The 16,999-nt window shown below is 37.5% G+C and overlaps 1 protein-coding gene across 2 annotated transcripts in view; it reads left to right on the forward strand.

Moving 5' to 3' along the window:
- AOX1 (aldehyde oxidase 1) overlaps positions 1-16,999 on the forward strand; it is a 37,824-nt gene that overhangs the window by 16,753 nt on the left and 4,072 nt on the right. For both annotated transcript variants that reach the window (XM_056495674.1, XM_056495675.1), the window contains 15 exons: positions 21-190; positions 1,475-1,601; positions 1,714-1,836; positions 2,979-3,075; positions 4,015-4,139; positions 5,569-5,702; positions 6,938-7,025; positions 8,510-8,596; positions 10,055-10,246; positions 10,539-10,766; positions 11,786-11,881; positions 12,554-12,682; positions 13,163-13,237; positions 15,051-15,103; positions 16,726-16,840. In XM_056495674.1, coding sequence (XP_056351649.1) covers positions 21-190; positions 1,475-1,601; positions 1,714-1,836; positions 2,979-3,075; positions 4,015-4,139; positions 5,569-5,702; positions 6,938-7,025; positions 8,510-8,596; positions 10,055-10,246; positions 10,539-10,766; positions 11,786-11,881; positions 12,554-12,682; positions 13,163-13,237; positions 15,051-15,103; positions 16,726-16,840 — 1,839 coding nt within the window. The remainder of the gene's footprint in view (positions 1-20; positions 191-1,474; positions 1,602-1,713; positions 1,837-2,978; positions 3,076-4,014; positions 4,140-5,568; positions 5,703-6,937; positions 7,026-8,509; positions 8,597-10,054; positions 10,247-10,538; positions 10,767-11,785; positions 11,882-12,553; positions 12,683-13,162; positions 13,238-15,050; positions 15,104-16,725; positions 16,841-16,999) is intronic.

Here is a 16,999-nt window from a genome sequence, read left to right on the forward strand (position 1 = left end):
GTGTGTTCCTGACTGTACAGGATGTAGAGCCAAGCCAGTCTCCACAGGACCCTGTAGGACGGCCCATAATGCACCAGTCTGGAATAATGCATGCCACTGGCGAAGCAGTCTACATTGATGACCTTCCTTCTGTGGATGGGGAGCTTTTCCTGGCTCCTGTGACTAGTTCCAGAGCCCATGCTAAGATTGTGTAAGTGTTCAAAGTGGACCTGAAGAAAGTGTTATCATGAATTGCTGCCTGAGATTTTTAGAGAGTCTAATGAGTTATTCGGGTACAGAACAGCAAGCCTGATACCTGCAGGCAAATCCATGCTGGAAGCATTATTGTTGCACTAGTAGAAGGGTTTGTTAGGATTTAAGTGTCTCACTCCATTTTACTGTACTGTAAGGGTGAACTGTTTCTGGTCCATAAACCAGCCCAGAGCTAGCCTAGCTACCTCCACAAAGTGCTCAGCTGTGCAGTGCAAGCAGACTTTGAGATTCAATATTACCAACACTGCTTTAAAACTCAGCTCTACCATGAAAGAAGAAGATTGTCCAAAGTGTAGGAAATAGTGCAGCAACATTGCAGCAGCAAGGTGGCAAAACTCATATGAGGCTTACAGGAGAGAAGGGTAGAGAAGAGGATTTTATTTTAAAAGAAAACTGTTTTCACACATGCTTTTATCCTGCCAAGATACACCTGTTCTAGCAGTTTGTTCAACATTTAGGAACCAAGACATATTCAAGGGATCTAGTCAGGATTAATTGTCACAACACATAGGACTGGGGCTTCTAGCTACAGAGTCCTTGTCATATTTCCTCACTTACTCTTATGTCAGTGCTGGGTTTGGCAGCCCTCTTTTTGATCCCATCACAGAGGTGACATCACCCCCATCTCTGCAAGTCCTTAGGATCTATTCAGTCTCCTTTGTCTCCTGATCTGGGTGTCCAAAGAAGGTGCCTGTACATGTGCTGGGATCTGATGACCTGCTGAGCTAGATGCTATCAAAACATGCTATTCTTATAGACCTGCTGTTCCTTCTGATCCTTCTACATCTAGACATTTCCATTCCTTCTCCATTTATACTGGTCTTGTAATTTCTTTTATATCTGTGTATATGAATCCTCCATCTGAAGATGAGTATTTGTATCTTGCAATATATGTGTACACTTTGAGGTCTTAGAAAGTTGCAGTTGTAGCATTATAATTGTGCAGTGACTTTTATTAAACCAATTCAGTTCAAGAAATCTAATGGGCCAGTGATTTCCCTTTGTATCTAAATTATCTCCTAAAAATGAAACAGATTAGTAGAATCTTAAATTCTCTTATCTGCACTTTTCCACATGCCAGAGACAGGAAGAAAAGATGTGTGTGAGCCTATGAGCAGAACTTGTTAGTACAAGAAATATACCTCTGTATTGTGTTCCATTCCTCTGTGAACAGTTTGTAAAATTAATGAATTACACTTCTCTCTTCCCATATCCCAATTAGATCTATAGATACCTCAGAGGCCCTAAAAGGAGCAGGTGTGTTTGATGTCATAACAGCAGATGATGTGCCGGCTGCAAATGAGTTTTATTTTTCTGATGATCCAGAGATTATATTTGCAAGAAATGAGGTATAATTACAACCTTTTTGCAACAATTTTCTTAATTTTAACTGTTTTTTCTCCAGCCTTTTATCCTCCCACTATCTGTGAGATACATACTTACATGATGTGTATTTTACAGGTGATTTGTGTGGGTCAGATTGTCTGTGCTGTGGTTGCAGATTCGGATGTTCATGCCAAACAAGCGGCTGCAAAAGTGAAGATAGAGTATGAAATGCTGGAACCAGTAATTTTAACAATTGAGGTACTAATAATTCTTCTGCTTTTTTTACTGTTTTACCTATTTAATTAATGGAAGTAGCAGTTGACACTCTTTAGTTGCTTTTTAAATATGATTTTTAAGAAATGAGATGAATTTGAGCATCCAAATAAGCATCTTCCTATAAATAAATTTTTAACCTTTTGTTTAATTTTGACCACTTGTGATAGACAGTCAACAGTTTCGAAAGTATGAAGATTTCACAAGTTTTACAATAAATAAACATTAGAATGGAAAAAAAAAAAAAAAAAGAAATCTCCTAATGTTCCCAGTGAGGAAAAGGCAATGAGCATGCTTGTTTCTAATTTTTTAATAGATACCAGCTGATCAGTCAGCATGTGTATAGTGGCTAACAGTCAGCTCCTGATTATCTCTAGCATTTTAATCTGTTGTCTAGCTTGAAAGCTAGTCTGGAGCAGTAGGAATTGTTGGGGGAATATGAAGGAAAGGTGTTAGGGATGTGCAACATTTTAGAGGTGTAATGTGGGAGTCACATATGGACTTACCCTGGATTAAAGAGAGTAGAAGTAAAGGACACACTTGCAGGGAATCAGTGTTAGTTCTGGTAGTCACTTTACAGTGACTTTTTACAATTAAAACTTTAGTTTTAATTATATGTAGTCTAATGGAACAGTCTTTCTGACAGAAAAATAGATAAAGACTGACAGTTTTGTTAACATTTCATTAGAATTGAAACTCCAATGAAATCTTATTAGAAATAAAGCAAATGCTAATTTATAAATAGATTCCACCTTTACTTAGTCCTTGTGACTTCTTCCCCTCTTACATCCTCTTTGGGTGATGAGGTTGCATTCTTACTCTGTAGTATCTTGATCACTTCCTGGGTGTATGACAGGGAAGAACAGGTTGAATAAACTGAATGCATTTCCTTCAGAAACTGCTGTCACATCAGTTACACAAGATGCATCCGGAAAGAATTGCTGATATTGAATAAAGAAAGTCAACAATGGCAATAAAGTGATGAAACAAAGCTGTTCATTGACTTTGGTAGCTGGTGGTTCCAGTCTCTGAAGACAGCAGTGTTAGTCCTGAGACTAAAATGCTGTAACAAGCTGGGAATCTTAAAAATACTTAAACCCCCTATTTTTTCTTTTTCTCCATTGCAGGAAGCTATAAAACACAACTCGTTCTTTGAGCCAAAAAGAAAATTAGAACAAGGAAATGTTGATGAGGCATTTGAAACTGTTGATGATATAATTGAAGGTAAACCATAAAATACATTTGATGAGAAATTTTTGGTCGTCAGTATTTGGGTTTGGCTGTCTGCACTTCAAGTCCCAGTTCTGCCTTTTTTCCATATAGTCATTAGGCCTGAAAAAACTCTTGGTCACTTGGAAGATATCATGACTAAACCTAGTGTATTGTTGTTCTGCTACTGCATTCAAGTTTTTTGCATCATTTATTCTTGAAAAAAGTTACAGAATAGTTAGATTTGAAAGGAGTCTTTTAGTCTAACCTCCTACTTAAAGTAGGTCTGGTTAGAGCAGGTTGTTAAGGGCCATGTCCAGTCATGTTTTTAATATCTCCAGATGTGGAGGTTATGTGACACCTGTTCCAGTGTTTCACTGCTTTCATGCTGATTTTGATTCTTCTTATATCTAGCTGAAATTTATTGTATTTATTGCCTTTGTATTTATTATACTTCCATTGGGCGTCTCTGAGAACAGTCTGGCTTGCTCTTGTCTACACCCTTCCATTAGAGAGTCGACAGCAATAAGATCTCTTCTTAAACCTTTTCTTCTTATGGATGAATAAATCCAGTTCCCTCAACCTCTTCTCATATATCCTGTGGCTCAGCCCCCCGAGGATCTTGGTAGCCCTCTTCTAGACCTGGTCCAGTCATGCTTTGTTTAACTTAGCTATGCTTCATTTATTTTTATCACCACTTGTGGGCAATAGTGTTCTGCTCTTAATCCAGTTCTGGTGATGCTACTGGAACAAGACCAATATAGTCTTACAAGGATTTTAATTTGTTGGGTTTTTTTTTTTTTAATTTTAAATGTTGCTCTTTCACACAAGAAGCATCAGAGGATTTGACACTGGTTGCTATACTTTACATGATGGTGGACTGTTAGTTCTTCTCTGGTTCATTTCTTCTGTCCTTTTCCCTGAGTAACACTTGTGTTTTTCTTATTGGATCAGGGGAGATTTGCATTGGGGGACAGAAACACTTTTACATGGAGACTCAGAGTATGCTTGCTGTTCCAAAAGGAGAGGATAAAGAAATGGATTTGTATGTGTCAACACAGCATCCAGCATTTATTCAGGTAATGCAGAGCATTCTCAGAGAAAGCATTCGAACTTATAACAATAGAGCTTTTAAAGTTTGGTTTACAAATCTGTAGGAACAGAAGCCATAGAAACATGAAATTGCCCACCTGGATTGCACGATAACAGCTGCTTTGTAGTACTGCTGTGTTCTGATAAACACTGAGCATTATACTATCAGGATAAGTCTCTCCCCTTGAACAAACTGCTTCATACCCCACTACTGCAGGCATGAAAAACTCCCTGTGGAGTGCTGAGGCTCCTCCATCTCTGTTAGTTTTCCACTGGAGTGAGGAGCAATCAGCTCCCTACAGAGTCAGAACGTACTGAGGATCTGATCAAATCTTAATAGCTGTACGTGAGACTGCTACTCCATGCAGCAGTCTCATAAATCACAGATTGGTTTGGGTTTCAAGGAACCTTTAAAGACTATTTGGTTCAACACCCCTGCCATGGACAGGGTTGTCTTTCTCTGCATGGAATTTCTCAGAGTCCCATCCAATGTGCTCTTGAGCACTCACAGTGATGAGGTGTCCACAAGTTCTCTGAACAAGTTCCCTGTTCCCGTGCCTCACCACCCTCCCTGCAAAAAATTTCTTTCTCTTGTTCAGTCTAAACCTGCCCTCTTTTAGTTTGAAACTGTAGCCCTTTGTCCTGTCAGTACAAGCTTTGCTAAAAAGTCTTTGTCTGTTTCTTGTAAATCCCCTTTATAGTTTGCAAAGGCCTCAGTAAAGCTCTCCCTGGAGCTGTCTTCTCCTGGCTGAACAACTCCAAGACTTTCAGGCTTCATAGTAGAGGTGTTCTAACCCTCTAGACATTGTCATGGTGGTAAATGACAAAATAAAGCTGCCATGGTTTGTGGCCTGCATAGCAATAGCCATAGGGCATGAATCTGATGGTATTTCAGACTCAACACTGGCATTTTGTGTTCAAAGCCCAGTTCAGCTCCTTTTACCATTTCCATTATTATGTATTGCCCATAGGCAAATAGTATGAAGAACTTTATGTTTGAAAAAATGATTTCAAGCAAAAACATTTCTGTCACTAGCAAGACCTTAGACTATTAAGAAACAGGTTTATTTTAAATAAAAAGAAAAATAATTAAAATAATAAAACTGTGTACTAATCCATTTGTATTATACCTGAAGCTTCTTACTGTTTAGATGATGTAATTCAAGGGTATTATTCTTCACATTAGCCAATGGCCTTTCACAGTCTGCATGGTAAAGATTTGCAATCAGAGCCCTGTTGAGAGTTTGTTGTTATTCTTTCTTTGCATTTTAACCTAAGGTAAAGGAAAAGTTATATTCATCTGATAGAAGAAAAGAAACATTTGTGAACTCCTTTTCTAGAAAACATTTTTCTTTCAGAAACTAAGCTTTTGGGCTTAGTTTGAGTTGGCATAAAATAATAAAACTTGTTTTACAGGAGATGGTAGCTGCGAGTTTAGGTGTTCCAGCAAACAGGATCATGTGCCACGTTAAACGAGTTGGTGGAGCTTTTGGTGGGAAAATCCTGAGAACTGGCCTACTGGCATCACTTGCTGCAGTGGCAGCAAACAAGTAAGTGCTGTATGTGAGTGTTTGGATATGAATAAAATGAAGCAAACAAGTTTTCCGTTTAGTCTAAAATGCTTTCTCCTTTCCCAAAGCTGCTAGTCATAAAGTCATACAATCCTGACTTCACATTTTGCAAGACTGCAAAATTTCTTTGTGCATTTCTTTATTTTGTTTTGTTGGACAACTTACATTAAGCAGCTCTAGCCTCAACTAAATTAATGGGCTGCAAGAAGTTAGTATTGGTATTAGTATAAGCTAGAAATACTCAAAAGGACCAGTCCCTAACTACTGAGACTTTGTACAGACATTAAAATACGATATTAACCCTCCAGCTGTGAACTTCACTGACATAGCAGAATGCACAAGGAAGAGTTCATGAGTGGAACTGCTTTTAAGAAAAAGCTCAGTCCTCAACATGTTCCAGTCAAAATTAGCTTAAATGTATGAGGTATTATGCTTTTTCTAATACTGCTTGAATTAGTTTAAGAACATTAACACATAAAACTCCATTCCCCCATCTTCCAAATTTGGCAGACTAATATTGGCAATTAGCTGTCAGGCCATATTAAACTCCTTTATAACTGTTTTGCTGTAGAATTCACATCAGGCATTCCATTCAGCCAAAATGATCTTGTCATCTGAGGGGTTAGCTCAATAGGTTTGTGCTGTTTCTACTGTCATTGGTATAAAATTTGCTCTTATTTTTGGCCACATGATCTGTGTTTTTTATTAAAAATAAAAATATCATGCTAAAAATAATATTTCTTTTATGGTTTAAGCTATTTTTTTTATTCTTAGTACCTTATTTTACACCTCATGTCCGTTTTTTCTGAATTATTTTAAATGGTACATGCATTTCTAGACGAATTTTCATATCTTTATTGTTATTCATATTTTGATTCCATTCCAAGACACTCTGGTATTTCAGTATGATTCTGAATAGCTAAGAGGTGACGAACACTTAACACTTAAATAGTTTCTTCAGGAGTAGTTTGCACTGAGTTACCTTGTTGGCTTTCGAAAGATGAAATGAAAATTCTGACATGATTGTAAATGTGAGAAATATGAACTCTGGGCACAGTGTTAAGCGTATGTTCAAAGCTTATTAAAGTTAAGTTTAATCTAAATGCATGTTTTTATGCATGCTGGATCAGGATACATGATGAGTAGCCATAGCTCTCTTACTAATCACATCATTTATTTTAATTGCAGTATGACTTTTCTTTTTTTGGATTTAGAACCAGCAGAGCAGTCCGTTTTATTCTGAGCCGAGAGGATGATATGGTAATCACTGGTGGACGACATCCCTTTATTGCTAAATATAAAGTGAGTGCCACAAGAATTCAGTGGAAAAAAATACCCACCTACATGCTGTGAATAAGTATTTCAGTGTTAACTGGGTAATGTGTTCTGTTAATGAAAATTTGTATAACCAGTTCAATTATAAAACAAAACTACAAGCCAGGAACCCAAGAGATAAAGTTGGTGTACAGCTCCTTTGTCTGCCTCTCCTTCTGTCTCTTCAAGGTTTATTATTTTTCTAGTTCCTTCATGTTCTTTTCCTTTTATAGCTCTTTCTGTCTTTCTTTCTGGGAACAAGAAGCAAACCTGTGTCAGACTTCTTCTTCAGAACTTTATTTTAAACTCTCCATATGGTTAGATTCACACAAAGAAGCAGCTAATTTTTCACAGAAACAGTGTCATGCAGAAAACTTGCCCTATGGAGGAAATTAATCTCTTGCCTGCTCATGCACTGTCATCAGTCATTCATTAGGATAATTTCTGCCTTCTTTTCTTTTTCTAATTGTCATATAAATTATGTATGCCAGCCACCATAATGGGGTTTAAATCCAAATTTCTGCTGAATCAACGAGCTGAAAGATTTCTCTTTAAAACTACCTTTTGTTAATAGCAGTACAGCTCAAAAATGCCTTCAAAGAGGGACCCTGAACAATGGGATTATACCTGGGGAATTATACCCTTACAATCGAAGCTCCCCATCCCTCACATGACAGTACAAACCAATAGTAATATTAAGGGTCTGGAGTCTTCACATTCTTCAAGCATTTCTTTCATTGTCTGTGGCTGGGCCATTTGTTTTCTTATATGTAAGTTGTGCACCCTCTGCTAAAGATTATAACTTCCTTATCTTTCAGTTTGAACTGACTCTGAGACCTTCTTTTACTTGACTAGGTAACAGCTCAACATACCTAGGTGAAAGTTCACAGCTTGCAGCCTAAGATGCTGCAGATTTAGCTGCTAATGCTAAGCAAGTTGCATGACATTCTACATAGGTAAAGTAAGAGAGATTTTATAAGATGCTTCCCTAAAGCTGAAAATAAGCTGTAGCTCATGTTGAGAATTCAGGGGCTGTTAGTGGCAACAGGTGAAAAGAGAGATGTGAGATAGCATTTTTTTCATTAATAAACATAAATGTCATACTCCATCTGCCAGACACTGCTCTTACCATTAAAGTGGAATTTTATTTTGTCTTCAGTAAACTCCTAGGTGATGTTCTTGTCAGCCATCTCAGGCAATAGAGAGGAAACCACTCCTTCTTCCTTTCCCATTGAGCTTGTGTTGCATATTCTGTGCTGTACCTATACAGATCACAGATGCCAGGAGGGAACACCTATATATTAGAAACATTCTTTCTCTCTTGCCCTTCTGTAGTTTCAGTGAATGCTGCCCAGATGTTAATAGTGCAGTATGACCCTAAATGTGTGCGTTATGTTAAATTTCAAAATGTACAAGCACTTCTGAAATAAATGTATACTGAATTCTAAATAATGTCCTGTTGATCCTTCTAGGTTGGCTTCATGAATGATGGTAGGATCACAGCTGTGGATGCCAAATATTATATTAATGGAGGATGTACCACCGATGACTCTGTCCTGGTAAGGATTTTATACTGACGAACCTGTCAACATGGAGGAATCATTAGCTGGAAAATGATGAAGCCAAATTCCCTTGCCTATGTATTATTAATCATATAGACTTTTGATACAGGGATTGTGGGTTGTTGGAAGAATCTACACTGAATAGGTTAACTTTCCTTATTAAATTTAATGAAGCATCTTACTACTTTCTTACATTGCCCTACACATCCACTTCATGAATGTTTTCTCAGGCTTATTATTCTGTAATGAACATCTCAAGTAACAATGTATTCCTTTTGAAATGCATGGTACCTGCATTTGTCCCTGCCTGAAGTTCTACATCTTCAGGGCTGGGAAGACCTTTCTTGGCCTTCAGAAAACTCATAGTGATAGTTATCCTGGTGCTGTCCCTGTAGATTTCTGTATTGGGTCATCCTTTATTGTGCTGTATACCTTAGTTCCTCGGTTACAGGCCTACAAAGTATAAACCATTTCTTGCTTTGGTATCATCACTATGTATTTGTTTTATACCGGCTATTCTAGCTGTAGCTGAAATGTTTGTGGTACTACCCCTCATCTGCTTGTCATTGCCCCACCTATGAGTATTTTCTACATCCTGAAATCTGTCAGTGTAACTGCCTGTGGTACTGCTGCCTAAACTGGTTCTGAAAAATAGCCTAGGTTAGAAGAAAATTGTTATTAGAAGCATGTACATTAATGCAGATCGTGTCAGAACTGGCTTAAGATGAAGTCCTACAATGATTCAATGAAGCTACTGGACCTAGCAGGAATAACTGAGGCTTAAATTTGTCATTCTGAGGAATCTATTTAACACTGAAGAGAGACAGTGACCTCTTCATCAGGCATCAAACCATTTTTTAATTTTTTTTTTTTTTTTATACTGACTCCTGGAGCCTAATTTGAGGTCTCTAGTATACGATTTTCCTCTTCATGTGATTTTGTGTTTGTCATGTAAAACCTCTAAATGAAAAGCTTAAGGACCAGAAGACACCTTAGACTGCAGTACACATGCTTTCTGGTAGAACTAAACCTTAAGCGAGGATTTCCACAGGATGTGGTCTATGCTTTCGTCAGTTCCTTTCATAGCTCCTCCTGCTTTAAATCTAATCTGCCTATTTTTAGTTTGTGTGATTTTTGGTATTGAAGTAGGAGCAAAATCAATCATAAAATGACATACCTATTACATCCTTAACTACTGATAACAAGTACAAGTAACATCAGCTGTTTTCTGTATCAAAAAACCCCTGAAAATTAGTATATTGCATGAAAAATGTATTAATGAAGTCTGTATGCATGCATGAGTACTCTTACTACCAGTGATGTCCAGAAACTCAATTTTACAACTAATTGTCTCAAGTTAATGTCTTTTATATAAGAGATACGGAAGATTTAAATGTAAATTTGAAAGAAGCACTGTTCTGACTTTAAACTAGATCTGTTTTTCCCCTGCTTCAGGTAGCAGAAGTATCCTTATTAAAAATGGACAATGCATACAAGATTCCCAACCTGAGATGCTGGGCGTATGCCTGCAAAACAAACTTGCCGTCAAATACAGCATTCCGAGGCTTTGGCTTTCCTCAGTCAGGACTGGTGACAGAAACCTGGATAACAGATGTTGCAGATAAAACTGGCTTAGCACCAGAAAAGGTGACTAAATGAAGGCATTTTCTCTCCTGAAATTAAGTCTGTAGAACTGGAAAGTTACAAGCCTTTAAGTTAGTTTAATTGTTTGAACAAGTCTTTTCTAAGTTAAAGATAATTTGTGCTGAAATTAATATTTTTGTAAATCCATATATGGTTGTTGAATGAATAGCATGGTCTTACAAACTGGTAATTGTTAAAAAAATATACAGTGATCTTCTTGTTGTCTATTAGTCGCCCCAGATGGTCAGTTTGCCTTTAACAGGATTGTGTGATAGCTGTAATTTCATTTTTTCAGATTAGGGAAATAAATATGTATAAGAAGAATGAGCAGACACACTTCAAACAAAAACTTGATCCACAGAATTTAATACGATGTTGGAATGAATGTATGGAGAAATCTGCATACCACAGTAGGAGAACAGCTATCAGTGAATTTAACAAACAAAATTACTGGAAGAAAAGAGGGATTGCCATTGTACCAATGAAATTTCCATTTGGACTAGTCACACCTTACCTTTCTCAGGTGAGTTTCATTAAGAGTAAGTGAGCTAAGCATTTTATCCATAGAAGATTACAGTCACTTTATCTTAGGATATGAAACAAATATATTATCTTTTCCTGGAAAATGATCATCCTCCTGATGATTGTTCCCTGAAGAGGCTGTAGTAGCCTGTAGCTCTTTTCAAGCTGAGATCAAGCTTGAAAAGAGCTTGAAGGATCCAGGCAACTTGGACCCTGCCTTCTTAAAGGCTCGTCCCATCTGTTGGGGTGCAGTGTTGGAATAAGTGAGTCAAATACATTTAGAAAAAGCTTTTGAAGACTGAAATGCTCATTGAATAAGTTGTCCACTCCAGAAATAGTTCTGAGCCTCCTCTTCCTGCCCTGGAAGGTACTATGGGATGCTGCTCTTAAAGACTTAAATCCTTCAATGCCATCAAAGGCTAAGGTTAAGGAAGCGAAAAAGGACAGTAGTATTTTTGGTTCTCTTTTTTTGGTTTTTTTTTTTTTTTAATGTAGATGTCCAGTGCTTCTGAAACAGACAACATTCTATCAATTTAAAATTAATTTACTGACTGATGTCATACCAAACTGGCTTTCTCTGTTCAACATTAAAGTCATAGGGTCTTTGTAGTCTAAAGCACTACTTCTAGCTGAGTCCAGGAAGAAAATCTCATTCAGAAATTCAACCTCTGCCATTTAAAAACCTCCAGGGCTCTCACATATCAATGAGAGAGAACATGGAACTTGCAGCAAATTGCACTTAGAGCCACTAGTAAGGGTTTTCCTCCAACTTCTTCTGTTGCCAGGTATAGGTTTGTTTCAGGATCTACCAACAGAAAAAGCGGACCACCAAGGATTTGTATTTTTTTCTTTTGAAGTATATTATAGAGGAAGAGCAGCAAGTAGACTTTCAAATTTTGCCTTCTATCCAAAAGCACTAAACAGATAAACTGAAATACACTTGAACACTGTCTTTATTCAATTCATCACCACATATAACACATTTCTCACTAGTCTGATGTTGATTTTTTTCTTTTTTAGGCTGCTGCACTGGTTCATATTTATACTGATGGATCTGTGCTTCTGACACATGGTGGAATTGAAATGGGGCAGGGTATTCATACAAAAATGATCCAGGTAACAAATGATCTAAATAAATATTGCCGTGAGCTTTATCATGCAGACAAATAGTGTGAAGGTTTTCTTTTTGGCTAGTTAGTATACCAGCAGGACAGTTTCTTTCTCAGCATAGCCACTACTTCTTTACATTGATAGAGTTAGAAAGCAAAGATACCCTCATAAATTCATAGAGGCAGAAGGAAAGAAGAAACAGACTGGTTTTTGTTCTTCCAGTAGCATGTGAAGAGCATGTGAAATACAATTTCTGGGGGCTGATCCCATAAAACCCCTAGTGAAAAAATCAGATTGGTATAGTCATGGTGATAACATGATTCTGTTTGGTTACTGGATAATTCTGAGACAGATCTGTAAAGATATTTATCAAGTCAATGAAAATTTGGGACCTGAGCTTGCATAATTTGCTCTAAGTCTTACAGCATGCAAGCAGGAAAATCAGAAATGAGTGTTGGACTACAAAGTCTCAATCCAGAGTTTGAGTACAGCTAGAGCATTGTTCTTTTCTGTTTCTTAATGCTACCAAATGACAGAATTATTTCAGCTGGAGACTGGAAGAGAATTTCCTAAAATGCTTATCTTTCTTTCTATTATTGACTTCTAGCAATACTGGGGAATTGTTGGAGTGTTTAGTTTGTTTCTAAAACAAAGAATATCTTGTTATTCCTGAGACAGGTTGCTAGTCGGGAATTGAACATCCCCATGTCACGTATTCACTTCTGTGAAACGAGCACAGCAACTGTCCCCAATGCATGTGCCTCAGCAGGATCTGCAGGGACAGATGTCAATGGCATGGCTGTGAAGGTAAAGAATAGTATTTAGTTGAAAAAAATACCCTATCCCTTGAGGTATATACTTGCCAAACTTTAGGCCCTAGTGTTCCCATAAAAATCAAGTTTGGGATTGCCAATAATGCTGTTGGAGATGGCCAAGAAGAAACACGACTTGACAGTTTCTTAGTAATGGTGCTTATGAGTTTTCAGAATATGATCTGGGCTTTGCCAAAAAGCCTTATACTTGACAAAATCTCTGTTTCATCTAACAAGCTAACTAGTCCCATACAAATCTGTTCATGTTTGAAATCTACATACAGATCCCAGCCGTTGTAACTTAACCATTTAGAAGTTTTATGTCTATCTAATTAATATAGCACTGCATGCAATACCTTTCCAAACTAAGATGACAGTAGAGCATATACTAATTTAAGAGTAACTAGAACATAACTTGAATAGTACCAGATGTATCTGTGTTAATTTTGTGATATATTCTCCTGATTCTCACCAGGATGCTTGCCAAACTCTTTTGAAACGCCTGCAGCCCATCATCAAGAAGAACCCAACAGGGACCTGGAATGATTGGGTAAGACCTGTGAATCCTACTGAATGTGTTTGAGTGCTGGCAGAAGCTGTGATATATGTACTGTAGTCTGTAAATCTGTTCAGCTTAATAATACTAAAGTTAAAAACTGTAGAAACAGGCTATTTCACAGAAGGGTAAAAGTCAAAATACTGTTCTCAGCCAGGCACAAATGATAATGTGGAAGATAACAATTAGATTTATTGCTAGTACAGTATTTAAATATTGCCAGTGCAATATCTGAGTAACAAATATATCATCTGTTACAATGGATTATAGTGAAATCAGGTTATGGTCCCTCCTGTTGAGTCATGAGCATCAGTGAGATGTCCTGGCTTTTCAGAGGAGTCTAAGTGCAGCGCGGTCTGCTTAGTCTCAGGTTTGGTCCACAGCCTATGTATGTCTAAAGGGTTACAGTATGTTGTAGTGTAACCTCAGCCAGCCACCAAACACTGCACAACTGCTTGCTCATTCCCCCACCAGCAGAATCAGGGAAAGAGTCAGAAAAGTGGAAGCTGAATAACTTGTGAGTTGGATTAAAGACAGTTTAATGGGTAAAGCAAAAGCCATACACACAACCAAATCAAAGCAAATAATTTTTTCACTCTTTTCCATGGACAGGCATGTGTTCAGCCATCTCTGGGAAAGCAGAGTGTCATCACACATAATGGTTACTTGGGAAGACAAACACCAGCACCTCAACTGTCCGCTGTTCCTCCTTCTTTCCCCCACTTTATATACTGAGCATGATGCCACATGGTCTGGAATATCCCTTTGCTCAGTTGGGGTCAGTTATCCCAGGTTCCCATGCACCTCCAGCCTCCTCGCCAGTGAGACATTCCAAAAAGCAGAAAAGGCCTTGGCTCTGTGTAAGCCCTGTTTAGGAATAACAATAAAACACTAATCCAAAATACCTAATCTTCTTTAATAGGTATGCAGTTAATTTGGATCATTCAGACACACCAAAAGTATTATCAGAAATGGCTGACCAAAGAAGAAATGTGAATAAATGCAGAGAAGTAACATTATATCTTAGAAAGTCAGTAAAACTGACCAAAAGCCTCACAGAAATTTCTTGACTTGTAAACTGAGTAAATCTAAGATGAGAATTACTCAAAGGGAATAGATTTGGGATCTCATGCTGTCACTTTTATGACTGGCAGAACTCTACAAAGAGCATTTCTCTTAAAAACTGTTATTTTTGTGCAGATAGGTCACACAGATTTTTCGTGTCAGTGTATGGTTTGACCTTGGCTGGACTCCAGGTACCCAGCAAACTGCTCTATCACTCCCTTTCTCAGTGAGATAGGGGAATAAAATGAGATGGAAAAAACCCAACAAGTCTGTGGGTTAAGATAAAGGCATTTATCAAAGAAAAAGCAGAAGGTTGCACGTGCACACAGTCGCATGACCCAATAGAATCGGTGACTTATCAACCAGATCTGGGTAGCTGACAGAGAGGGTCAATCTCTATTGAACTTGATCAGAAAAACTGAGCAGGGCCCTTTCTGATTGTGCCATTACCAGTAAAAAAGATTCTGCAAGAACACCACTGTTGACAGGTCTATTCCTTCTTGTATTGCCAAAAAATTCAGATTCTTCCTGCCGGAGGGGTTTAGTTCTGTAATATTAGACACCATGTGCAGCCAAACATGCTTAACTCAGTTTGTCTTCCTTTCTTTACAATTTTTACAGTTTGGGTTTTAAGTAAATCTGTGTGGGTAAGTATATATATGTAAATAAAGTAAATATGTCTATGCTGTGTTCCTTCCTGACTCTTTCCTTGGTTTACCACAAGCATTGCTATATTTTACAGATTAAAGAAGCTTTTGAACAGAGTGTGAACCTTTCAGCTACTGGCTATTTTAGGTAATATATTTTTGTTCCTTAAAAATGCATAAATTAGACCAGGACTGATTTCTGAAGACAATTAATGCAGTAAAGAGAAGATCCTGTCTAATAGGTCTTTCTAATAGCTCATTTTGTGTTTTATATAATTAGTTCATATATGGAGGGTTGGAAGCATAAAGTTTAGGTGTTAATTTATGTCTAGTCCTCTGTGGACTCTCTAGAAAGTATTAAAAGAATATTTTGTGCCATCTTTGCTCCGTGATTTGACATTTACCAAACCGGAAAGCATCAAGAAAGTGACTGCTGCCTGTAACAGTCATATGTAAAGTGAGATATAATTTATTTACTGGAGGTTGGATTGTTATAAGCTAGAAATATCATTGATCCTACTGCTCTCAGAGCAGTCTCTTGGTCCTTTTTCTCTGAATTCTTTTGCAGTGTTTATGAGGAACCAGAAATGCAAATTTTCTGTCCTATAGCTGAGGTGGGATTCAAAGCAAAGCTTTTCTCATAACCTGCTGTGCCTTATCTCTTCTCTCCGTCTGCTGCTGGTTCTTCCTTACAAATAGCAACTTTTCAGGTCCCTGGGCAGTCTGGAGTAAGTTGAAAGGGCACTTGGGAAACCCATACTTTATAAAACACCAAGAAATGTTCAAACAAAATGTCCCTTCCTGCTATTAAGCCTGTTCAAATATGTGTTGTTCTGCCTATGCAGCCCTTTAGGAATGTTGATATCACCAAAGTAATGAACAGCAGTCATACTTTGCTGTCAATATTTAATGCTATCCAAAAGCATCTGCAGATCCCTGAGCCTCAGACCCTGTATTGATCGAGTTCTTATCCAGTCATATTCTGTACTTCCAAGAATCTCAAGGGCAAATGAGGTAAATGGATTATGAGAAGCTGAGTACATGGATTTTGTGTATCCCTTTTTGGGTGCATGGTTCTGTACTATAATTGCTTTATGATAATCTTAAATATGCTCAGCAATGACATTTCAGTCATACATAGTCAGAAAATATACCTTAGTCACATAGCTGCCATGTTTGGAAGATAGCACATTTCACTGTCCTCTCACGTCCTTGGATTTACCACATCATTCCTGACTACTATGGTATCCTCAGTTAATCCCACTCCCTTCTAAGTAATTGCACCTTTATTTCAATATTCCTCTTTTAACCCTCTCAATTCTGTAGAGTGTTTCTGTAATTTTAACTTTTTCATTTATCACTTGTAAATTATTCTTTCATAGGTCCAGACAAGTTTTCCTCCCTTTTTCTAAATTCCTTTATGTGCTATTATACCAATAACCACTATCTTGAATGTTTATTCTGTATTTGGTTAGTGTGCTTTTATCAGCATATTTCTAGGATTATGCTGAATTGTTTATAGATTGTCCTGAATTGAAATAGCTTGCTTGTCTGCTGCATTTTATACAAATACCAGAGGCATCAAACTTAAACTAGTGGTGTTCTGTAGGCTTTCATGAAATTTTGAAGTTTTGTGCTGTTACTTAGTATTTCATTTACGACTTTGTACTTAAGATTTCACAAGCACTTTCAAACTTATGTGCTTATGTGCTTTGTTATAATGCAGACAGTGATCAGTTTTTTTCTTGTGGACTTTGTTTCTTCCATCAGAGGCTACGATGAATACATGGACTGGGAGAAAGGGGAAGGACACCCATTCACATATTTTATTTTCGGAGCTGCTTGTTCAGAGGTTGAAATTAACTGTCTAACAGGAGATCACAAGGTAATAACTGAATGTCAGAGAACTTTTGAAAGTAATGTGAATAAGGCTTACTCCAACAATCATTCAGATTTGGGGTTAATAAGTCACCTGTCACATGATAGTAAATATATCAACGATGTAAATATGAATTACAGGTGGAGCAGAATGAAAGCTGTGGAG

This window comes from Oenanthe melanoleuca, chromosome 7, assembly GCF_029582105.1.
Source record: "Oenanthe melanoleuca isolate GR-GAL-2019-014 chromosome 7, OMel1.0, whole genome shotgun sequence".
NCBI classification, from domain to species: domain Eukaryota; kingdom Metazoa; phylum Chordata; class Aves; order Passeriformes; family Muscicapidae; genus Oenanthe; species Oenanthe melanoleuca.